Source organism: Colossoma macropomum, unplaced genomic scaffold (genome assembly GCF_904425465.1).
Source record: "Colossoma macropomum unplaced genomic scaffold, Colossoma_macropomum, whole genome shotgun sequence".
Lineage (NCBI taxonomy): Eukaryota > Metazoa > Chordata > Actinopteri > Characiformes > Serrasalmidae > Colossoma > Colossoma macropomum.
Window position 1 is genome coordinate 2,326,584 of NW_023494785.1, and position 25,334 is coordinate 2,351,917.

The 25,334-nt window shown below is 39.6% G+C and overlaps 2 protein-coding genes across 2 annotated transcripts in view; one reads left to right on the forward strand and one right to left on the reverse strand.

Moving 5' to 3' along the window:
* tmem204 (transmembrane protein 204) overlaps positions 1 to 6,046 on the forward strand; it is a 29,427-nt gene extending 23,381 nt beyond the window's left edge. Inside the window, exon 4 of the transcript XR_005007801.1 lies at positions 6,010 to 6,046. The gene's annotated coding sequence lies outside the window, so the exon portion shown is untranslated. The remainder of the gene's footprint in view (positions 1 to 6,009) is intronic.
* Positions 1 to 25,334, reverse strand: part of ift140 (intraflagellar transport 140 homolog (Chlamydomonas)) — an 81,655-nt gene that overhangs the window by 42,838 nt on the left and 13,483 nt on the right. The window contains exons 9-18 of the mRNA XM_036581365.1: positions 24,825 to 24,964; positions 24,259 to 24,462; positions 23,818 to 23,890; positions 22,633 to 22,724; positions 21,927 to 22,054; positions 19,983 to 20,100; positions 19,295 to 19,416; positions 17,891 to 18,035; positions 17,388 to 17,519; positions 11,818 to 12,020 (exon numbers count right to left, since the gene is read on the reverse strand). Of these exons, the coding sequence (XP_036437258.1) occupies positions 11,818 to 12,020; positions 17,388 to 17,519; positions 17,891 to 18,035; positions 19,295 to 19,416; positions 19,983 to 20,100; positions 21,927 to 22,054; positions 22,633 to 22,724; positions 23,818 to 23,890; positions 24,259 to 24,462; positions 24,825 to 24,964 (1,357 nt within the window). The remainder of the gene's footprint in view (positions 1 to 11,817; positions 12,021 to 17,387; positions 17,520 to 17,890; positions 18,036 to 19,294; positions 19,417 to 19,982; positions 20,101 to 21,926; positions 22,055 to 22,632; positions 22,725 to 23,817; positions 23,891 to 24,258; positions 24,463 to 24,824; positions 24,965 to 25,334) is intronic.

Below are 25,334 nucleotides of genomic sequence, written 5' to 3' on the forward strand. Positions count from 1 at the left end.
AGCTGTTATTTTGAGATAATGAGATTTTTTTTTATCTCAAGATAACAAAATTGTTATCTTGACATAACGAGTTACTTGTTATCTCGAGATAACGAGTTAATTATCTAGTGATCAAGATAACAAAGCTGTTATTTTGAGATGAGTTGTTTACCTTGTTATCACAAGATAACAAAATTGTTATCTTGAAATAATGAGTTACTTGTTATCTTGAGATAAAATTGTTATCAGGTGTGAACAGGCCCAGAATAAGAATTTACGGAGGATATTTTACTTTAAACAGCCCTAATTTGAAAATAGGAGCATCTGACTTGCACATGAAGACAACAGCAACACAAACACATACATACACGAACGCTCGGTCCAGCAGGCCTCCACTGCTGCAGGCTCTGAAATGAGGCCTATCAGCAGCGGGGACTGGGAAAGCTGAGAGACTGCCGTTAGCCTGAACGCTAACTGAGCTGACCGCTAACCGAGTTGACCGCTTGCTGAGCTTCCTCATGGATATATCTCAGCCTCTGCACTGCTGGTGTCACGGACTAACGGATTACGGACTAAAGACGCCTTAGCAGAAACTGCCCATGCTAACCTCACCATGATCAGAAATCAAGCTGGATCTTGACATTGTTTAATTTTCTATCTGCACTTACAGAACACGCCACTATATATATACATATAAATATATATGTATCTATTATATTCTTAAAAATGTAGACGGCCGTTAAGATTTAAAAAGGAATCACTAATTTGGTACCAAAAGAGTTTCAGGTCGTCTCTGTATTCCTTAATTTATCTTTTTGATTATAACCATCTTAACCAGCACAGAAAGGCCAGATTTACACGGTGAAACTTTCACAATCCTTTAGCTGCTTGAAACCTATATGAACCCAAATTTCACTTGTGTTACATCATGCAAAGCCTCATGTGATTCACCTAAAACTTGTTTGAAACTCACCACCACAGTGAACTGTGTGAAACAAGAGTCAAGAATCAGTCAACAATTATGAAAGCCAGACAAAACGCAGATACGTCTAGTGGTTTTAAATGTTTTTGCATAAATTTTAAAATACCAACCGTCATTAGCGTTGTTGAAACTTCATGCCAACAGAAATGGTCCAAAGTGACAGATTAAAATGTACTTCCATTTACACACATTAAGTATTAATTATGAACGTTTTCTCCTGTAAAGCTACTTTTTGGACATAAGAAGGTTTTGTTCTAACAGCAATGATAAAGTCTCTTGAAATAACACTGGCAACTTTTACTAGCTAATAAGCTAGCTTGTGACAGCCTGCTGTATCGTATTTATCTAGCTAGGTCAGAGGTCGGCAACCCAAATGTTAAGAAGAGCCATTTTGTCCCTTGAACAAAAATCAAACCACCTTGGGAGCCACAACGTTTATGTCCATTTTACCATCTTGGCTGTAAATATGTCTCAGTATGTGCTGATGAACTAGTATAGACTGAAAAATAGAAATGTAAACACAAATACAACAAAAAGACTTACTTTGCTCTGCTTTAAGCTTTAGCTCAGCTATAGCCGCGTTTCTCGCATCTCCAGCAGGAAACTTTTCCACAAAAGTAAAACAGTTTCTGTAAAACTATTTTACTTTTGTGGAAAAGTTTTCTGCTGGAGATGCCGGCTTCTCGTTCAAAATTTCCTGTGGACCATTTTAAGGTAGAATCGAAAAATGAACAAGAAGCTGACGAATGAGAGTGCTGTGTGACTTTTTAGCATTTGATAGTTTCTCGTTGCAGATTAAACATTTTAGGAAACCAGCTGGAGTGATTATAAATGTAAATCAGTCCATTCATCTCTAAATTATCGATGTTCGTCTTAAATCTCTCTCTTTGCCGTTTCGTAGCTACTAGCTAGGCGAGATTGCTGTCTGTGTTGCTATGGTAACCAGCAGTCTGTGCTGATCTTCAGGGTTAAAGGGTGAATTAGCAGTTCTACATTAACTCCAGAGTTTAAGACCATTTATTGTTAAACTGTGTTGAACGATCAGCAGAGCTTTATTTTACTGTAAAGGAGGATTATTTTATTTTTACCTACTAATCTGATTCTGCTGTGGAGCCACAACAGGACAGTAAAAGAGCTGCACGTTGCCGACCGCTGACCCCGGTTATTCATTTGCTCGTCTTGACATAAAAATGATGCAAAGACACAAACTACATCACAGATTATGTTACATACCCCGAGCAACAATATATGTTAAGTACTAGTACTAATCTTGCTAACTAGTAAAATAATGGAACATTAGTATGGTTCTTTTCATCTTGCAACCTGCAACTAGTTGCATGAAAGTTTCACCGTGTAAGTCCAGCCCACACACATGCACATGTACTATGGTCTGCAAAGGAAAGAATTCTACTATAACTATGAACTTTACTGTCCCATATATTTTTCTATAGAGGCTCATTAGGTGAATATTAATCTATATTCCATATAACAGTAAAGCGAATTAGAAAAGCCCAGTAAAGTAGAGATGCTTCCACTCATTAGTCGGTTTATGGTACCTGCATTTAACTCTGAAGGGTTGGGCTGAATATATTATAGATTTCTAATAAAAATAATACCATTACTTATAAATCACCACCCTATTCAACTGGGCACTTTTTACCCTGACGAGGACTAAAATGCAGAATAATAAAGAGATATTATAAAAATTAATAAACTTCTACATTGTTTTTACTATCTTTTCTTTCTATATGTCATAGCTGGAGTATGTATGTCTCATGAAAAAGTGTGTGTATCAAGTTTTCTGGTCATAAAATGTGTTCTATTCTTCATCTAAGTCACAAGTACAGACAAACACATTGTGCTTAAGCCATTCAGTACTACCTTAAGTTTACTGCCAACTTAAAGTGCTTAAGCACAATGGTTCAATTTTTCTTGTGCACACCAATTAAACATTCACAGTGCTGGCAGAAAAAGTAAGTGAACCCTTGGATTTAATAATTGGTTGAACCTCCTTTGGCAGCAGTAACCTCAAATAAGCCTTTTGGATAGCTGCAGATCAGACCTGCACATTGTTCAGGAGGAACACTGGACCGTTCTTCCTTACAGAACTGCTTCAACTCAGCCGTATTCTTCAGATGTCTGGTATGACCAGCTGTCGAGGTCATTCTACATCATCTCTGTTGGGTTAAGCTCTTCAAAGGCAGGTTTTATTTTTTGAAGCAGTTCTGTAGTAGATTTACTTCAGTGTTTAGGGTCATTGTCCTGCTGTAGCTGCCAGCTCTTACTGAGCTTCAGACGGTGGACAGCTACCCTGACATGATCCTGCAGGATACCTGGAAGAACTTGGGAATTTATTTTTCCTCAATGAAGGCAGTTGGTCCAGACCCAGAAGCAGCAAAGCAGCCCCAAATCATGATGCTTCCTCCATTGTACTTCAATGTTGGGGTTGATGTTTTTATGTTGGTATGCAGAGCCCTTTTTACATGATATGTAGTGCTGTGTGTTCATCCCAAACAAGTAACCTTAGCTTCAGCAGTCCACACGTAGCGTTTGGAGGGTCAAGGTGCTCTTTGGCCAACTTCAGGCATGCAGCGATGTTTTTTATTGGAGAGCTGAATTTAAGGTGGCAGTAAATTTATTGTAGCACTGAATTTAAGGTCTCAATAAATTTAAGGTGGCAGTAAATTTAAGGTAGCACTGAATTTAAGGCATCAATGAATTTAAGGAGGCAGTAAATTTAAGGTAGCACTGAATTTAAGTTATCAATAAATTTAAGGTGGCAGCAGATTTGTAGCGGTTTCCTCTGTGGTGTCCTGCCGTGGACACTGTGCCTGTTCAATGCTTTTAGCACGAAAACACTCATGATCAGAGATGTTAACCAGTTCCCATGATTCTTTCCAGCCTTTAGCTGTTACTCTCCACACTTAAAAAGATGGATTTTCAAGGACTCTTCAGTAAAGAAAATGGTTCTATATAGAACCATGAACCCTCAAAGAACCCTCTGCATGATTAAAGGGTTCGTTGCATCATGAAAAGGCTCCTTGTTATTGATGAAGAATGTGCTGAAGATGGTTCTATATAGAACTTTTTTGGAAAGGTTTTTAAATAGCACCAAAAGTGTTCTTCTATTGTTGCAATATCAAGCTTGTAACTACACTCTTAAAAAGGATGGTTCTTCAAGGGTTCTTTAGTAAAGAAAATGGTTCCATATAGGACACTCAAAGAAGACTCTGCATGATTAAAGGGTTCTTTGCATCATGAAAGGGTTCCTCAGACTGATAGAGAATGTGCTGTCTATGGTTCTATTTAGATTATATATTGTTAAGGTGTCAAGCTTGTAACAACAGAAAAACCCTTTTTCATGTGCTATACAGAACCCTTTTCAAAAAGGTTCTATGTAGAAGCGTCTATAGCACATTAAAGCACATTTTCCATCAATCCGAAGGACGCTTTGATGATGCAAAGAACCATTTATGCATGCAAAGGGTTCTTTGGGTGTTTATGGTTCTATATAGAACCATTTTCTTTATTGAAGAACCCTTGAAAAACCTCTTTTTTAAGTGAGTGGGGTTCTTTTTTACTTCACTGAGTGTTCTGCACTGTGCTTTGGAGTGATCTTGGCTGTGCTACTTCAAGGAAGAGTAGACACAGTACTAGATTGTGTGTCTAACTGTAGACTGATGACCACCTAAACTCTTTGAGATTACTCTTTAATCTTTTCCAGCTTTATAGAAACCAACAATTATTAAAGGTAGATGTTCTGGGGTCTCTATTTTGTGAGGCATGGTTCACCTCAGCAGGTGCTGCTTTGTCTCGCCTCCTGCCGAGGACACCTCCTCCATCTGTTCCCTTTTCCTCACAAGGTCACTTGAGTCCATGAACGGTCCAGAGGACTCCAACTCCCATGAATGAGTGGGAGACCACGTGATTCTCATCCCATCGCCATCAACCAGTGAACATTCATTTCAGCGTTCCTCCTCACCAGAATTCTAAGCTGTCACACCTGTTTTTCATTAAACGCCATTAGTCAGTTAGTATATAAAGCCAGAGCTTTAGCTTAGTCATTAGTGAAGTATTGCCAACACCTTCCGTTGTGTACTGAGTGCCTTTGTTTGTGTAAGTTCTTCTGTGTATGACCTGTTTTCGTGTTTCTGACCTGCTCTTTTGCTGGATTTTGTCTGAGACTTTGGTTTTTGAACTCGGGCTGGTTTCTGGCTACTCTCTGGATGTCCCGTTTGTCTGGTTCTCTCGCTCTCTGGTTCTGACCCTAGCCTGTTCTGACTACGCCCTCTGTGCCTTTACCAAAACCTCAAGTAAACTTCAACCTTGTCCTTTTATCTGCGAGCGTCTGATCTGTGCTGACATTGTAACATTCTTGAGAATCAAAGCTGCTCTAACCTCCTGTCTGAAAAGTCTGGTTTGGTGTGGGAGACACCATCAGTTATACATGCGCTCGAGTTAATTTACTGTCGTCCGAATAAATCAATCTCGGTGTGTAAAGGCCTTCAGAAGAAGACCAGACCACATTTTAAGAGGACTTTCTATGTAAATGGAGGGAATTCCAAAGGGTTCACATACTTTCTCTTCCCACTGTATGTGTGTGTATTTGTGTGTGCAAACAGACTGATAACCCAACAGTGTGTGTGTCAAGGACACACTGAATGTAAGGAAACAAGCTGGAACCACACACACACACACACACACACACACACACTCCGAACTGCAGGATGCCTTAGGAGTGCACATAACAGACAGACAGACAGTGGGAATGTAATTTTGTCCAAAACCAGCAACAGATCAGACTAATCTGACTCTTATTAAAGGTCAAAGGTAGGAGTTCACGACCAGGAAGGATTCGACAGCCAATAACGCAACAGGATGTGTGTCATGTTACGGGAATCAGCACAATACCACAGTGTGTGTGTGTGTGTGTGTGTGTGTGTGTGTGTGCTGAAAATAGGCATCAATAGCTGCTGGTGCTAAAGCTTTCATCACCTGCATTAAACTCTGCTCTGTTCTCTTCCTCTCTGCTCTCTTCTCTAGCAAAGCACACACACACACACACACACACACACACACACACACACACACACACACACACACACACACACACACACACTGCCTTCTCATCAGAGCTGGAAAACACCGAAAGGGGAAATTCACACATTTTTCTATATTACTGCTTTATTAAACGGTTCAGATGTAAATAAAGTCAACCACTCTAGAGAAACTTGCCATGTGAGAACTGCTCACACAACTCCTGAAGGCTTTAATGCATATAAAGTCAGGCACACACTGCACGATTTTAGCCCGTTTTTAAGCCCAATTTGCTCATCGCTGACTGAATTTCAGGATCAGGACAAATTTCAGCTTCATCGGTTGTCATTTGATGTGCAGTGTTGGGGGAAACGATGCCTGATTAACTGAGCAGTTAGACAATCAGATCTCTGGCATGACTAAAATTTTAGTCGCTTGTCATCCAGTTTAGCAGATCTCACAAACCAATTTCTCAAAGTCGCAACCATAACCACACAACCATAATCACAACTACTGATCCTACATACAGGCTACTGAAAAGGAGGCAAAAAAGATATAAAATAAAGTCCAGATGTGCCGACTTCACTCTGAAATCACGAGGCATAAGCATTAAAACGTTGATTACTTAAACTGTCTTAATAAAATAAGCTGTATATCAGGGGTGTCAAACTCAACAAGTAAAAGGGCCATATTAAAAAATCTCAACAAATCTGTGGGCTAGAGAAAAAAAAATATTTAAGTCGTAATATTTCCAGAATAAAGTCGTCATATTTCGAGAAAAAAGTCTTACTATTTAGAGAATAAAGTAATATTTTGAGAATAAAGTCGTAATATTTAGAGAATAAAGTAATATTTTGAGAATAAAGTCGTAATATTTGGAGGATAAAGTGGGCTAACTGTAGGGGGGCTAACTGTAGGGGGCTGCCATAACGCGTTGGGTCTCGGTTGCTGTACTGTAGGGGGGCTAACTGTAGGGGGGATAACTGTAGGGGGCTGCCATATTGCGTTGGGGTCTTGGTTGCTGTACTGGCGCCGGAGCTCCACTCACTCCTGTCTCTCTGTGGATCATTTTGATCATCATTCTCACTGTCTGTGAAACTTCATGCCCTCTTTGAATGGGGGGAGATGGAGCCCCCGATAGCCGTGTAGAGACCCTGTCTGAGATTCTCCTTCAACAACACAGACAGACAGTTTCCTCCGAGTCCGTCTGGCTCTTTATTCTAGATAAACACAGTTTCCTGCTCAGCCGTTTCAGCCGGTTCTTATACTAATAACAGGCTGGTGCTGATGTGCAGGAGAGACAGGGAGGCTGAGTGTTTCTTTATGGGTGAATCGATATGAACGTAGAACTCCACCAACTCACCGCCCCTCATTTAACACGAGGAGGCGCTGCCTTCGCTTCGCAAAGCCTTTGGCCACAATATTGCGACCTTTCCTGGCATTAATGCCACTTTAACGTCGTAATTCTACAACTTTCTTCTTGAACTCTACTATTTTTTTTTATTAACAGTGGCCCTAAAACACCGTCGTAGTTTTATGATAGTTTCGAGAAGATTTTGACCTAAAACCTTTACCTTTTATTTTTAAATCTGTTAACAGCCACTGCAGATTGATCACCCTAGTGTAAAGGGGAATGTAGTGTCAGACAAGCAAGAACCACTTTGCAAAAAAAAAAATTAAATGAATAAATAACAAAAAAAGAACAAATATTGCCTGAGACGATTCACATCTTTCTACAGTAACCCGTTCGAGCACGACAAGCAATGCAGTAACACCAAAGTACAGCTGGTCAAACCAGAGATAGAAACGTGTTTGTTTTTCTGGTCAGAAACTCGCTAACATGCTAATCTAGCTTTATCCGAACTTTGGTACACACTTAAAAACGATGGTTCTTCAAGGGTTCTTTAGTAAAGGAAATGCTTTTATATAGAGCCACGAACACTCAAAGAACCCTCTGCATGATTAACGGGTTCTTTGCACTGTGAAAGATGGTTCTATATAGAACTTTTATGAAAAGTGTTCTATACAGCTCCAAAAAGGGTTCTTTTATTGTTTCGATGTTAAGCTTGTATAAACAGCAGAACCCTTTATGGTGTTATCCAGAACCATATACAACACATTCTCCATCAATCTGAAGAACCCTTTCACAGTGCAAAGAACCCTTAAATCATGTGTTCATGGTTCTGTATAGAACCATTTTCTGTACTAAAGAACCCTTGAAGAACCATCATTTTTGAGAGTGTATGATTTGCTAAAATCTCATTTTTCCAGCCTATAAATCACTTCTTGTTCATTTAAATGGTCCAACTTAATCGCCATCACAATAGATGCCATCTATCAGAGATTCTCAATACTAGTCAGTCCAAGCCCATTTTACTATGATACCACTTAAGTATCATAGTATCATAACACTGTTAGTCCAAGAGTAAAAACATACTTCTTAATTCCTTACATTTTCACTGAGACCTCATTATAAGTGTTACAGGCCAGGTTTTTCTCTCTCCCGTCTCATGAAGCTGAATGATCCAGAGTGTGTGTCCATAGGGAACAAATAAAAGAGAGCTCCTCAATATCTCTGCAGTTTCTCCCAAACAACCAGATTACATAGGAAAGACAAATGAGTCTCCTGCTGAAGTCTCACCTGCTGCTCAGATGTTTCACCTGAGAAAAAGGGCCCATTAATCTACATGCGTTTCCTCTTGAGTTCTGGTGGAGATCTCAGTAAAGTCACACACTGTGCTCAGATTTAAAGACTATAACCCTCATGTTTTATCTCTTCTTTATCTCTCCTGTGTCTCATGTCTCCGTTTTGTCTAATGCTGCTTCTCTTAAGGAATTTTAGGAGAATCACCATTAAGTCTCCTGAGCCATCAAAGACCAACACTTCAGGGATAAACTCTGGATATAAAATTCTCAGGGATAACTCAGGGATAAAATTCTGATGTTCTCAATGTTATTGTAAAATAGTAAAAATAGTAGAAAATAGTAAAAATAAGCAAATCTTTAAATTTTGCAGAAATGCTACCTAACCTCCACAATAGAGGTCTGCGAAGGACTGTTTTTCAGTCCCGCTCCCACCCGCAACCGAAACGTTTTTTGTCCCATTCCTGCCTGCAGAATTCCGTCAGGATGAACTGACATCCAATACCTGGCAGAGTCTATTCACAAATACATTATCCTCAGGCTCACTGTGAGTAACTTCACCAAACGCCGTTTATTCCCCGTAAACACAAAGCAAGAATTAAACCACAGAGCGGGTATTTTTGGTGTTTTGCTGGGCTGCTGTGGCCGTCGGACTGAAGGCTCTGCCGTCTCTGTAAACTACAAGAATCTGTGCGTTGTTCACGTAATCAGTTGCTTCGCAACTCTTTAGAATGACTTCATTCATTTTAACTGTTTTACTGTTGTCCTTTTATATTGTTTATATATAATTTAGTGATCGTTCTAGTTTATTTGGGTTGTTCATTAATTTGTGGGATTTTTCCTCATGTGTGTTTCATCCCGCTCCCGCCTGCAGTGGGCTGTTTCCCACCCGCTCCAGCACATAACACTGAAAACTAGTCCTGCGCTGCAAGATATCGTGGCAGGTCACGCAGGAAATCCGCAGGAGTGCAGACCTCTACTCCACAACTTACAAAAACAATTATAGTAACAGGTGCTCAGAAAGTCTCAGCAAAAACCCACAAAATCTGTCAAGTATTCTTCAAGGTTTACCACAGCACATCCTGACCACTTAACCTCTAACGCTGCCTTGGCGAACATGTCCTGCATCGCCTGTGTTTTGATAACGTTACAGTGGGTTTTGCATAAACTGTGAATTCACAACCTACATGGTCAGCTTGCCTAAAAACTAAAATAAAATACATCAACATTTAGTAGAAACATCAGGTGTAGGAAAGGCCAAATGAGGCCACATTAACATCAGAGTGTAAGTTCTTATAATGAAGTTCCTGCCCTCCGACTGCCACACACACACACACACACACACACACACACACACACACACACACCACCCATTGCTTTCGTGTCTTTGTCCGCGTGTGTTTAGCAGGCATGTGCCAGTCAGCACGTCCACTGAGTACTGACTACAGAGGAAATGCATTATTCCAGTCTGAATCTGCCTTCAAGGGGTGTTGTGGACAGAGGAAGAACACTTGGACATACAACCCTTTAAGGCAAAGTCAACATCCCTGCTGTCCACCCAGGAACTGCTCAAATTCACCGTGGTGAGCTTCCTCAGGTAGAGCCTAAAAAGCCACCGTTCACCATATTGCTTCGTTCTATGTAGGGCTGCAACTAATGACTGTTTGTAAGGGTGTAACATTTCAGTACAGTATCAAAACACTAGAACTGCGATGAAAAGCAATTTATAAGTTCAATATTTTCAGTATTTAAAACCAAAGATATATTACAGTTATATTCAATATATCGGGAGTATTATCTATTCACACGATTCACTTTTAAAATGAAACAATAGAAGCCATATCGCCCCCTACACTTCCTGTAGTGTATTACAGTCTGTCAGAGTGACTGTGTGGATCATATGAACATTATAGAGCTTTTTAAATGAAACAGCAGAAGCCATATCGCCCCCTACACTTCCTGTAGTGTATTACAGTCTGTCAGAGTGATTGTGTGGATCATATGAACATTATAGAGCCTTTTAAATGAAAGAGTAGAAGCCATATCGCCCCCTACACTTCCTGTAGTGTATTACAGTCTGTCAGAATGACTGTGTGGATCATATGAACATTATAGAGGCTTTTTAAATGAAACAGTAGAAGCCATATCGCCCCCTACACTTCCTGTAGTGTATTACAGTCTGTCAGAGTGACTGTGTGGATCATATGAACATTATAGAGCCTTTTAAATGAAACAGTAGAAGCCATATCGCCCCCTACACTTCCTGTAGTGTATTACAGTCTGTCAGAGTGACTGTGTGGATCATATGAACATTATAGAGCTTTTTAAATGAAACAGTAGAAGCCATATCGCCCCCTACACTTCCTGTAGTGTATTACAGTCTGTCAGAGTGACTGTGTGGATCATATGAACATTATAGAGCTTTTTAAATGAAACAGTAGAAGCCATATCGCCCCCTACACTTCCTGTAGTGTATTACAGTCTGTCAGAGTGACTGTGTGGATCATATGAACATTATAGAGCTTTTTAAATGAAACAGTAGAAGCCATATCGCCCCCTACACTTCCTGTAGTGTATTACAGTCTGTCAGAACGACTGTGTGGATCCTATGAACATTATAGAGCTTTTTAAATGAAACAGTAGAAGCCATATCGCCCCCTACGCTTCCTGTAGTGTATTACAGTCTGTCAGAGTGACCGTGTGGATCATATGAACATTATAGAGCTTTTTAAATGAAACAGTAGAAGCCATATCGCCCCCTACACTTCCTGTAGTGTATTACAGTCTGTCAGAATGACTGTGTGGATCATATGAACATTATAGAGGCTTTGTAAATGAAACAGTAGAAGCCATATCGCCCTCTACACTTCCTGTAGTGTATTACAGTCTGTCAGAGTGACTGTGTGGATCATATGACCATTATAGAGCTTTTTAAATGAAACAGTAGAGATCATTGTTCACCCTCATGTAACTCTCTAAGTTTAGTTCATGAAGGCCCTGCTAATTAGCTGATGAGCTGAATCATGTGTGTTTAATGAGGCAGTGTGCTGAAGTCTGCAGTGTTTTGGCCTGCGAGGAATGGAGCCTGACACATATGCTTTATAGCTTCACCCACATTTTCACTGGTTTTACTAATTTATGATCATCTGTGTGTGAGATCGTCTTTGTATGTGTACCTCTTAATGAGTTTGATGGCTCTGAAGGCCTCGTCCATGTCCCCGATCGTCAGGTAGAAGCTGAAGTTAAGCATCGCATCTCTGGTTTGCTTGTCACAGCTCTCCAAACCAACAAAATCCCGCAGAGCTCGGCGTACCACCATGTGGGGAGAGGGGGGAGCTGCAGGTGGAGCACTATCATTGTCCATGTCCTGCTCTCCGGGCTACACACACACACACACACACACACACACACACACACACACACACACACACACACACAGCAAGTCATTTTCAACTTTATAGGGCATTTAAGTAGGAAATTCTGTTTGTCAATAGTACATAACATAAATACACACAATACACCAACCATAAAACGAATCAGTACAAACCTCAATTCCAAAAAAAGTTGGGACAGTATTTGAAATGTGCACAAAAAAGTAAAAGCAGTGATCTGTAAATACATTCTGTAAATCCATGATTTAAATAAAACAGTATAAACATAATATATTTAAGATCTTACCTTATCTTTGTTTTGTAAATATACACTCATTTTGAAAAGTTGGGACAGGAGCAGACTAAGACTAAGAATGTTAAATATTCAAAAACGTGTTAAACAGGTGACACAATCATGTTCGGGTATAAAAGCATCATTCTTTAAAGGCTTGGTTCATCAGAGAATGCATCAGAGAATAATCCAACAATTTAAAAATAATATTCCTCAAAAAGGGATTGCAAGGATTTTAGATATTTCTCTGTGCCACTGTGCATAAAGTGCGAGGCCACTATAGATCCCCTTAGACAACACTGCGTTAAAAATGGCATATTTTCGGAATACAGATCACCATTTGGGCTCAGGAATACTTTGACAAGCTGTTGTCAATAAACACAGTTCCTCGCTATATCCACAAACACAGGTTAAGATTGTACTATATACAGTGGAAGTCACATATCAACCACGTCCAGAAAACGCTGCCGACTTCTCTGGGCTCGAGTTCACCTGAAATGGACTGATGCTCAGAGGAAACGTGTTCTGTGTCTGACGAGTCAGCCTTTCAGTTCGTTTATGGAAATAATGGACGTTGTGTTCTCCAGGCCAAAGAAGAAAAGCACCATCCAGACTGTTACCAGCGCAAAGTTCTAAATCCGGTGTCTGTCATGGTGTGTGGGGGGGGTATTAGTGGGTTATTAGTGGGTGAAAGCACCATTAACACTGAACACATTTTAGAGCAACATATGCTGCCTTTTAGACACCGTCTTTTTCAGGGACATCCATGATTATTTCAACATGACAACAAGAAACATATTTTTCTGCGTAATCAGAAACGCCTGCCTGACTTCACTGCAAATGTGTGATGCATTAAGAAGTGCAAAAGTGAAAAATACAACAATGAAGGCACTGTACGGCTGTACAGCTGAACTTATATAACAAAAAAATTGAGAAAAAATCCACTTTCGTAACTGGATCAGCTTGTGTCTTCAGTTCCCAAACGATCATTAAGTGCTGTTAAAGGAAAGGTGATGTAACACAGTGGTAAACATGCTCTGTCCCAACTTTCTAGGGACATGTTGCAGGTATCAAATTTGGAATGAACATATATTTACATGAAAAAACAAGTTCATAAGGTAAAACATCAAATACTGTGTTTTCAATCAAACACAGGGCAAAAAGAATTTACTAAGAATTCACTGCTTTCTGTTCATCTTCTTTGGAACCGAGGTTTGTACATGAAAAAATAAATAACTGCCAGAGCAGGACTAATATGAACTGTGTCACCAATACTGATCCCAATTTTAAGAAGCTCAAAGTGTAAGGAGCTATCTGTACATTATAATACAATAAAAAAGCTCTTGTATATTTCAGGGTTATGTTTGTAGATACAGAAAAACCTCTTTGTGGAAAGTCTTACAAACAAAATTCCTAGTTAATCCATCCATGCTTAATATTTCCTGAGGATATTGGAAAGTGCATCAACATCCTAACAGGGTGTGACATGAACTCTTCTGAACTTCACTGACTGCTTTGTCTCTGAGCGGATGTTTTATAGAAGAAACCAGTTGTGCGAAGCAAAAACATTCATAAAATAAATAAATAAACAAATGAGTGAACAAACAAGTGGCCCCTTTTTGACTCCATCTTTTCCTAGAAAAAACGTTCAGCAGGAAGATTAAATTATATCAAAGCCTGACACGGGTGAATGTCCTGTCACTAACATTGGCATCACAGACTGGAAGATTTGGGAGGTTTCTTTCCTCAGAGCATTGTGAAAGGAGAGAAAAGGATGTGTCGGGAGAGAGAGAGAGAGAGAGAGAGAGAGAGAGAGAGAGAGAGAGAGAGAGAGAGAGAGAGAGAGAGAGAGGTACTCACATCTGCGAGAAAGATTCCACCTCTCCGAAACAACAGCTGAAGCAGAACAGATGACAAGCAGAACGAAATGAAAAAAGTAAATGACAAAACAGAAAGAACTGGTAATGGAGCAAAAAAATCAGAGGAAAAGAAGAAAAAGTAAGGTGGTGTGTGTGTGTGTGTGTGTGTGTGTGTGTGTGTGTGTGTGTGTGTGTGTGTGTGTGTGTGTGCAGGTGCATTAAGCCCTTTTCACACTCTAAATCCGGGACTTTACTGGGATACTCTCACTGCTGGTGTTGTAGGGATTTGTGTTTTTCACACATGCAGCCCTTAAAAAAAGATATTTTACTGGACCCGCGCTTTCATACATGCCATGACAATCCCGTTACACAGGAGGTGACATTCTCAGCCTGAGCATGAGCAGCACACAGTAAGGCCCAGTCCCATTTCTCATTTTTACCCCTACCCCTTGTTTTTGAGTGTCTCCTTGCCCCTTGGAACTGAGTTACAGGGTAGTGGTTGAAATCTTCCCTCTGAAATGGGACCCTCAAATAAAAAGAGCATCACTTCATTAACAGCTACCAGCGCTGCTCTGTAGGCGACCCTGCCAGTCTGCAGTGACAGCAGAGGAGGGTAAAGTTCAGCTCCCCACTGCTGGGCTTTAGTTACATTTAGGGCATCATATGCCTTCAAAGAGGGGGGCAATTATTTATTATCACCCACCCCTAATTCTGCAGTGATATGAAGCTGAAGTCAGATATTCACCAGCTTCTTGTTCGAATTTGGAAATTTAGTTACCTACCGAGACATCAGCATAGTAGTGATTTTTTATGCTTGTTATGAAGAAAAGGGCCACAATACACTGAAATGACATTAAACTAAGATAATGCAGTGGTTACTGTAATTTTTAACAGAGAAAATTCTCACATTTGTGGGTTTCTTCGGTTGCTTGTGCAGCCAACTTGCCGTTTTTTCTTTTTTTCTCATAACTCTCTGTTTGGAGTCTCTGAAAAACCTCCGTTTGGAGGGTCATGCAGCCCCAACACTTCACCCTCCCCCTCTATCTCAACAAGAATCAGGACACCCTACCCTTAGACGAGAACACGCAAAATAAAGGGCTAAGGGCTCAGTGGTAGGGGCGAGGGGTGAAATGGGTTCAGGCCTAAATGCAGATTTTTGTCATTCCCTTTTACAGTCATGTACAAAGCACACTCCTGTTACATTTTCACTTACATAACTAAACTAATAAAAACTAAAAATAAATAAACCAATAAATAAACTGTAAAACCATAACAGAAATGACGCAGGCTGTAATCTAGACAACCTTTATTTTCTTGTAATGTAAAACTGACTTTTGTTTAATTCGTATACTTATCGTATTCAATGAAATAACGTACATTCAAATGTGGAAAATGTCCATTAAAACGTTCAAAGCTACCTCACTGCAAAAAATGGTATCTTGTCTATTATCTTACTATACTGGCAGATAATATTTCTTGTTTCAAGTAATAAGTAAAAAATCTCTGCCAATACAGTGAGCTAATTTGACTTACTACAATCAACAAGCAAAAATGTCTAGAAATAAGTTAAATAATCCATCTAATAAAATTACACTTATAACAAACACACAATAACAAATATTAAACCTATCTAATAAGCCGTAATATTAGATATAATAATAACAGGCTTTAAAAGTACAACCCCATTTGCAAAAAAGTTGAGACGCAGTGCAAAATGTAAATAAAAACAAAATTCAATGATGTGCAAATAATTTAAACCCTATATTTAACTGAAAACAGTACACAGACAACATCAAATGTTGAAACGGAGAACTTTTATTGTTTTTTGAAAAATATTTGCCCATTTTGAATTTGATGCCAACAACACGTTCCAAGAAAGTTTGGACGGGGGCCTGTTTACTACTGTGTTTACTACTACCTCTTCTTTTAAGAACACTCTGTAAGCGTTTGGGAACTGAGGAGACACTGCTGTAGTTTAGAAAGTGAAATGTTTTCCTATTTTTGCTTAATAAAGGATTTCAGCTGCTCATCAGTTCGGGGTCTCCTTTGTCATATTTTTGATGTCATAATGCACCAGATTTTTTCAGTGGTGACAGGTCTGGACTGCAGGCAGGTCAGTTTAGCACCTGGACTCTTTTAATACGGAGCAACACTGCTGTAATACGTGCAGAATGTGGTTTAACATTGTTTTGCTGAAATAATGAAGGCCTTTCCTGAAAAAGACGTCGTCTGGAGGGCAGCATATGTTGCTAAAACATGTATTTATCGTTCAGCATTAATGGTGCCTTCACAGATGTAGACGTCACCCATGCCATGTGCACTAATGCTCCCCTACACCATCATGAATACTAGCTTTTGAACTGTGCATTAATAACAAGCTGAGAGGTCTTTAGCCCGGAGGACACAGTGTCCATGATTTCTAAAAAGTATTTCAAATGTTGATTCGTCGCACCACAGAACACTTTTCCACTTTGCCTCAGTCCATTTTAAATGAGCTCAGGCCCAGAGAAGGTGGCAGCATTTCAGGATTAACTTGCATTTGTGGATGCAGTGATGAACTGTTTTCACAGTGTTTTTCAGAAGTGTTTCTGAGTCCATGCAGTGATTTCCACTACAGAATCATGTCTGTTTTTAATGCAGTGCCGTCTGAGGGCCCAAAGATCACGGCCAGCAAATACTGTTTTTCGCCTTGTCCCTTACATACAGAGGTTTTTCCAGATTCTCTGAATCTTTTAATGTTATTATGTACCGTAGATGATGAAAATCAAAAGTTCTTTGCTATTTTATGTTGAGAAACGTTATTCTTGAATTGTTGCACTATTTGATTATGCAGCCTTTCAGTGAGGAGTGGTGAACCCCTCCTCATCTTTACTCCTGAAAGACTCTCTGAGATGCTCTTTTATACCCAATCATGTTACTGACCAGTTGCCAATCAACCACCAGGTGTTTTTTTTAGCATTACACAACTTTACCAGCCTTTTGTTGCCCCCGTCCAAACTTTTTAGGAATGTGTTGTTGGCATCAAATTCAAAATGAGCATATATTTTTTAAAAAACAATAAAATTTCTCAGTTTCAACATTTGATATGTTGTCTTTGAAGCATTTTCAATAAAATATTGGGTTTAAATGATTCGCACATCATTGCATTTTGTTTTTATTAACATTTTTCACAGCGTCCCAACTTTTTTGGAAATGGGGTTGTACATGTGTGTGTATGTGTTTACCTTGCAGGTGTAGTAGTAATAAGGCGTGTCCAGTCCCAGCAGCCCCTGCAGTGCAGGGGGTTTGGGCTGTGTGTCCTGCAGGAGGAGGCCGTGTTCCTGAGTCACGAAAAACGTAACCACCAAGACATCCACCTATCAGAGAACAGACATTTTAACACATCCACCAATCAGAGAACAGACATTTGAGCACATCCACCTATCAGAGAACAATTATTTTTCACATCCACCAATCAGAGAACAGACATTTCAACACATCTACCAATCAGAGAACAGATATCTCAACACATCCACCAATCAGAGAACATCTGATCTACAAACTATATTTGACCACTAAGAAACTGTAAGATGGTTTCTTGTTTCATCATTCAACTTTCTCGATATTTAATAATTTTAATAATAATAATAATAATAATAATAATAACTAAACTGTATGTTCTGAATATTTCCATCTCCTGAACCACTCTGCCTCTAAACTCCACCGTAATGTTTCTGATTGGCTGTACCTTGTCCATGGCGTGTGATTGGCTGGCGTGGTGGAACTCAGAGTTAACGTGAACCGTTTCACACGCAAACAGCCGCGGCTCACTCTCATCCCAGAACTGAGAGACCGGATAACGACCGGCCAGCTCCGGCTCATGACCCCGAGACCTACGGCACACAGTAATAACCACCATCACCAACACAATTATAGCGCACACTAGGGCTGGGCAATATGACCTCAAATTAATATCACGATTAATTGAATGTTTTACCTCGATTACGATTAATGAACGATTATTTTTTGTTTTTATTGTTTGTTTGTTCTTTTGTCCTCACAGTTCACGGACAAGGTTTGTACTGTAAATACGCTCTGCATATCGTAATGTAAATCGTTTCAACCATCAGATCGGAATTCACACGGCTTTTACGTCAATCCAACTCGACACGCGTCATAATTTTGCGCTGCTGTGACCCAATAAAACATCTGGGTGACATTCCTGTAAGATTATGTCGGTTAGAGGTTCTGAATGTCGGTTTCGATTACTTTTTGATTAATTGCCCAGCCCTAGTGCTCACACACACATACACACACATACAGACATACACACACACACACACACACACACACACACACACACACATACACGCACACATACACACACATACATACACACACAGACACATAACACACTCACATGAAGACTCTCTGCACATTACTTTGTTCAGTCATTACCCCAAATCACTGTGTTTAATGGCCCTTCAGTTCTGAAAACTGTAAAATCTCCAAATTCAAACTTCTTGTTGTAAATGAAAAAACCTACTTTACTTTTAATGTAAGTCAATGGAACCAGAATTCTTTCCAAATTATTTTGGGCCGTTTCTTTTGGTCCATTCATCAACAAATTTACAGATAATGTAAAGAACAACAGGCAATTTCAAAATATGTCAAAAATTGAAAAACGATGGAGATACAAGGTTTTCTTCCAACAGCAGCGATATATAAAACGAATATGACCAAACTTGATGACCAAATTATTTGTAGAATTTATTACTTTTTTGTCAGGATATGAAATGAACAAACTCAGGAATGCTGTAAAACAAAACGTAATAAACTCTACAAATAACAGAACTTTAATAGCTATTTTGTTACCATGCTTGTCCTCATTCTTTCATAAAGTCAGAGACCACACTTCTTCCAGTCAGAATACGAAACGTCATTTTTAATAGCATTTTTAAATGCAGCACTGCTGGTGAATTGCATAAGAAGCGTGAGATTGTATACGAAGCGTGAGTAAGAACTATGACACGTTAATGCCAGACAAAGTCCTTATTTCCTTTTCTTGGGATTGACAGGATGGGCATTCATTACCACACAAAGGAATATCAAAATGAGTCAGAGAGCACATCCTCATACAGCACTGCGCTACCTCTGACCGTCGTCTGACTGAGAGAGGCCACTGAGAGGTCTTCCAGTGAAGAAGTCGAAGTGAGACAGCGTGTCCATCTCAACGTCATAGAAATACACCCTGTGGTCCGGACGCCCGTTTATCTGCCCACAAACACAAATAAACACCTGTTACTCCACACAGGTTTCTGTACGTAAACAAACTGTATCAATATTTAAGGGCCCATATATTATATTGCTCTTGTATTTTAGTTTTAGGTCCACTTTGTGTGGTTTTAAAAACAATCATAATTCATCTTTAGATGAGAATTCTCCTCCCTCTCTTCATCTCTTACTATTAAGCAGACCGTTTTTGTTACTGCGCCTGTAGGGCTAATATGTTAATTACCTCTGTTTTGATTGGCTGCCCTGTATTAAGCCTAGTTCGAACTGCAGTCCGAGCTGAAACACTCCTTATAACTTTGATGTAAATGGGTGGAGCTAAACCGCTGTAGGCTGAATAGGCAGATATGCTTAAAGATGTCGATTTTCATCACATAAAAGAAACAATAACAAGCTGTTTTTGCTGCTTAGTTTCGATATATGGACTGCAGAGAGAACAGTACGCTTTGAAACAAAGCTCACATACCGCAACAAACTATTTTCTTCCAAAAAAAAGAGTTTGCTATGATATGGGCTCTTAAAAATGTCCTGTGAGTGTCTGTGTGTACCTGTGTGATGAGGATGCTGAGTTGGTTGCCATTGGCGCTGCACTTGAGTGACCTCAGCGCTCCGAGGTCAGGAATGAGTTCAGCCACGTTTTTCGCATTACACAGCGGCTTTGCCTCCCTACACACACACACACAAACACACACACACACACACACACACACACACACACAAAACAAAATCTAAGGCCCAATCCCATTTCACCCCTCGCCCCTACCACTGAGCCCTTAGCCCTCCGTTTTGCGTGTTCTCGTCTAGGGGTAGGGGGTCCCAATTCTTGTTGAGATAGACGGGTAGGGTGAAGTGTTGGGGCTGCATGACCCTCCAAACGGAGGTTTTTCAGAGACTCCAAACAGAGAAAAAGAAAAACTAGCAAGATGGAGCACAAGAGACCAAAGAAACACACAAATATGAGAATTTTCTCTGTTAAAAATTACGATAACCATTATTATCTTAGTTTAATGTCATTTCAGTGTATTTTGGTCGTTTTCTTCATAACACGCATAAAAAATCGCTAATAGCATGCTAATGTCTCAGTAGCTAGCTAGCTAACTTTCCCGTTCCACCTTAAATAGTCCAGCAGTTCTGATGCCTGAAGTGCCAAAATGTAACTGCTGCTCCATTTAAGGTGGAACGGGAAAATTCGAACAAGAAGCTGGAGAATATCTGACTTCAGCTTCATATCGCTGAAGAATTAGGGGTGGGTAATAATAAATAATTGCCCCCCTCTTTGAAGATCATATGATGCCCTAAATGTAACTAAAGCCCAGCAGTGAGGAGCTGAACTTTACCCTCCTCTGCTGTCACTGCAGACTGGCAGGGTCGCCTACAGAGCAGCGCTGGTAGCTGTTAATGAAGTGATGCTCTTTTTATTTGAGGGTCCCATTTCAGAGGAAGATTTCAACCACTACCCTGTAACTCAGTTCCAAGGGGTTATGGTGACACTCGAAAACAAGGGGTAGGGGTAAAAAGAAGAAATGGGATTGAGCCTAAACATCAGATGGGTTAAACTGCAGAAATACATACAGTCATATATAAAGTTTTGGCACACATGGTCAAATAAAGCCACTTTTCCATTGTGTGGTACGTCTCAACTCGCTTTTGGCACCAGCCACTTCATTTTCCACTGCAGATATCGTACCCCCTCAGTGTAGCTGGTTGTCATAGCGACGGCAAACAAAACTGCCGAGACGTGAAGGAGACAAATTTTGTTTGGAAGAGACTGACGACTGCTGAAAAACACAGGAGACTTTGGGAAAAACTACAAACTACAGAGGCTACACTAACCTGGTAGCTAAAGTAAGCATCTGTGTTTAGAGATTCAAACGGCTTCACATGTTTTGTGAATTTAAGTAAGAAAATAAGTTAGTAAAATAACTGAATGCAGAGAGTGATCAGTCTCCCTCGTGTACCCAAAAACAGAGCATTTGAAAATAGGTGCAATCTTAGACCAGCTACTTGAAGTAGAGGGGTGTGTGAGAGGACGAGTTGATTTCAATGCAATATGGTCCTCTGTGATTCGCTGTAGTAATTAAGTGTAATGTATGAGGTCAAGATTTACACCAAATAAAGTATCATTCCAAAACTGTGTTTAAGAGGCAGCGAAACAATTTTTTAAAATCTCAGAGGACTCTGTCGCCACCCCTCAGTGCACGATAAACGTTGTGCTGAAGTTTATGTATGAAGATAGTTACAGATTCCTTGATAATATAAAACGTTGAGTATGGGGGAACATATTTGAGGAAGGACTTTAAGCCTGTTCTAAGCCTGTTCTTAGATATTTGATGTAAGATTTAATGGACATTTTCACAGTCGGTAACAGACAGCAACACTTCACCAGCGCACCAAGGGTTCTGAGTTTTCTCTCCGTTAAGAAATCTCAAATGTTATTCTCACTCAGCTGTGGTGGTGTTTACGGTAAAACAGGCTAAAATCTGGACTCTAACCTGCGTGTGAGGTCGAACACTCTGACATGAGCAGCGTCCGTCCCCACAGCTAAATACGACCCGCACACATTCAGCATGATGGGGTTTCCCTCGGCCTCAGAAAACACCAGCAGCTGCTTTACAGTGCCCTGCAACACACACACACACACACACACAGACACACACAAACACACACACACAAACATACACACACAAACACACACACACACACACACACACACACACACACACAAACACACACAGAAAATTTTAACATATAAAACATAATATTTACTTTCATATTTATTACGTATTATTATAAGTTGAGAGAGATACACTCACTGCCCATTTTATTAGGTTCACTTACCATACAGGTGCACTGTGTATGTCTACACATCTGTACAGGCTAACAAGTGAAACAGATGGACTATAGTCTGCAACTGTAGAACTACAAAGTGCTCCTCTATGGTCAGTGGAGCTGATAAAATGGAACGAGTGTAGATACAAGGTAGGTAGACCTAATAAATTGGCAAGTGAGCTTATATCTTAATTTACTTTATGTGGTTTAGTGTAATGAGAAAACAGTGCAGTCATAATGCCAGATCGTTAAAAATAAATAAATAAATAAATAAATATACAAATAAATTAAAAAAATACGAAAACCCACTCCGCATGGCCGGGTAAAAAAAATGCCATATTTTGGCAGGGAGGGTTGTCTGTAACTGACCTGTGGTGTGCGGACCTGCACCCGGTTGGGCTCTACAGTGTAAATATTCTCTTCATGAACAGCGAGAGCAGCAGAATCACACTGGAAAGATCCTGAACAGGCACAGACAAAGGGTTAGAGGCATTCGGTGGGCAGAGATGTGAGATTTTTTAGGCTACATATATATATATATATATACACACACATGTATATATATATATACATATATATACACATGTATACATATATACATATATATATATATATATATATATATATACATATATATACACATATATCGCTGTTGTCAGAACAAAACCTTTTATCTCCATTTTTGATGTTTATCACTTTCTGACATAATTTAAAAATGTCTGTTTCTCTTTACATTGTGTGTAAATTTCATGATGAATGGACTAAAAGAAACGACCCAAAATGACTTGGAAAAAAGTCTGGTTCCTCTGACTTACATTAAAAGTAGAGTATGTTTTTTCCTTCTCCTGTAAAGTTACCATTTTGGAGATACAAGGTTTTGTTCCGACAGCAGCGACATACATATATATATATATATATATATATATATATATATATATATATATATATATAATATGTATGTGTGTATATATATAATATGTATGCACACACACATACATATTATTCCCCATTCATCTTAATGAATGAATCTACACTGCAGCTATTAATTGTGAAGCTTCTACTGATTTTAAAGTGATGGAAGCGCACCCATATTTTCCAAATATGTTAATAACACCTTATGGATGACTTATATCAAACATTACTAGCTGCTTTTTAGCCTAACTAGCGGAATAATTGGGTGTGTTGTGTGCAACTTTGATCGTTTTTATATTGCTTTGTGTAACCGTCAAGCTGCATGGAAATTGTGTTGCAATCAACTCACACCATGCCACTAGTCATATAAAAGTTTCACAGTGTAAAGCCATCCTAACAGACTCGCTTATGCGGTTTCTGAAACTGTATGATACTCCGTTATCTACGAACATGGACTGAAGTATGTCACATAGCTTAAACCTGTCATAGCAGTTGAGACCTGAATTAAGTCCATATTTTTTGTCAGTTTTTTACTAAATTTCTTTCTACAAATGTGCACAGCTGTAAAAACTCTGAAATCTGTGAATTGTATGTTTTGTATTCCTTTAAAAACTGAGGAATCCTGAAGTGTTATAGCTGCACCTGTGCTGCGCAGAGTTTGACCTGAGACCTCATACGCTGTTACACATCTTCCATCCCAGACTGTCACTGTGTCCTGGAAACACACAAACATACACATATTATATATATAAATGAAACAAATGAAAGTTTTACACCAGCAAAAGAACAGAAAAGTTAATAGAGGACAGAAAGGAAATTACAACATGAATCAGTTATAAACACTTTAATGGAATCACTGATTTTGCTGAGTTTGCTGGATACACACAGAGCTTATGAAATTCACAGATATTTAATAACTGCGAGGTTTTCCCCAAAAAACAATTCTGAAAGGTAAATAATTCTAATTTACGAGTCTATTTATAAACACTGTATAAATTATTACAAAATGAAATAGGAAAAGTTATTAATATGTCTGTTAAGTGACTCCAAACAGCAGTGTGTGTGGGTCTGTAGGTATGTTACCTTGGCGACCTGCACGGCTCTGATGTGTGTGTCCGTGCGCAGTGTGAGGTGTGTATCTGTGCTGAAGTAAGTCAGGCTGAGCTGCGTCGGTGTGAGCTGCACTGCTGCCACCTGCTGGCTGTAATGTGAACACATCACATGCTCCGACAGAATCAGCACAGAACTGCTGCTGATTACAGCCAGCAAGTGAAGACTGGAGCCCCACTGTCGAGACAGAAAGAGAGAGATTAAGCGATGGAGGAGATAAAGAAATGACAATGGTAATCTGATTTTTAGAAATGGAAAGGGGGAAAATCAAGGTTAGCCTCAAGCGTCTATATTCGCTATGGTTCTCTAATATTAAACTCAGTTTATGCTCCAAACAACTGAGTTTAAACAGGCTAAAAACTCCACAGTAGATCCTTCTGGAAAGTTTTTTTAAAGGAATAATTTAACATTTACAGAAACCTCAACCGGAGCTGATTAGTTGAGACCTGTCTGGTGTCTGAAGTTTGTTTAGCTTTACTCTGGAGCTCCGAGGCCTGTAAACCATCTCTTTAAGAAGAGCAGAATGTAGTTCACTGAACCTGCAGCTGTGTGATGTTTCCCTCCAGCTCTGTGGGCGTCTGTAACTTCCACTGAGTTTTCGCGTCTCCTTTCTGATTGGTCACGGTCACCATCTGCCACAGAGCAACACGCCCCCTATTGGTTCCAGCTGCAAGAACCTCTGGAAAAACAAAAACAGTTAAGTGAAGAAAAAGAAATTAAAGGAAATCCTTCTAACTTTGTACTAAAACCAGAGAAAAACAGTTCTGACCCACAGAACTGACAGAACACTCCCGACTTTGTATTAAAACCAGAGAAAAACAGTTCTAACCTACAGAACCGACAGAACACTCCCGACTTTGTATTAAAACCAGAGAAAAACAGTTCTAACCTACAGAACCGACAGAACACTCCCAACTGTGTATTAAAACCAGAGAAGAACAGTTCTAACCCACAGAACCGACAGAACACTCCCGACCTTGTAATAAAACCAGAGAAAAACAGTTCTGACCCACAGAACCGACAGAACACTCCCGACTTTGTAATAAAAC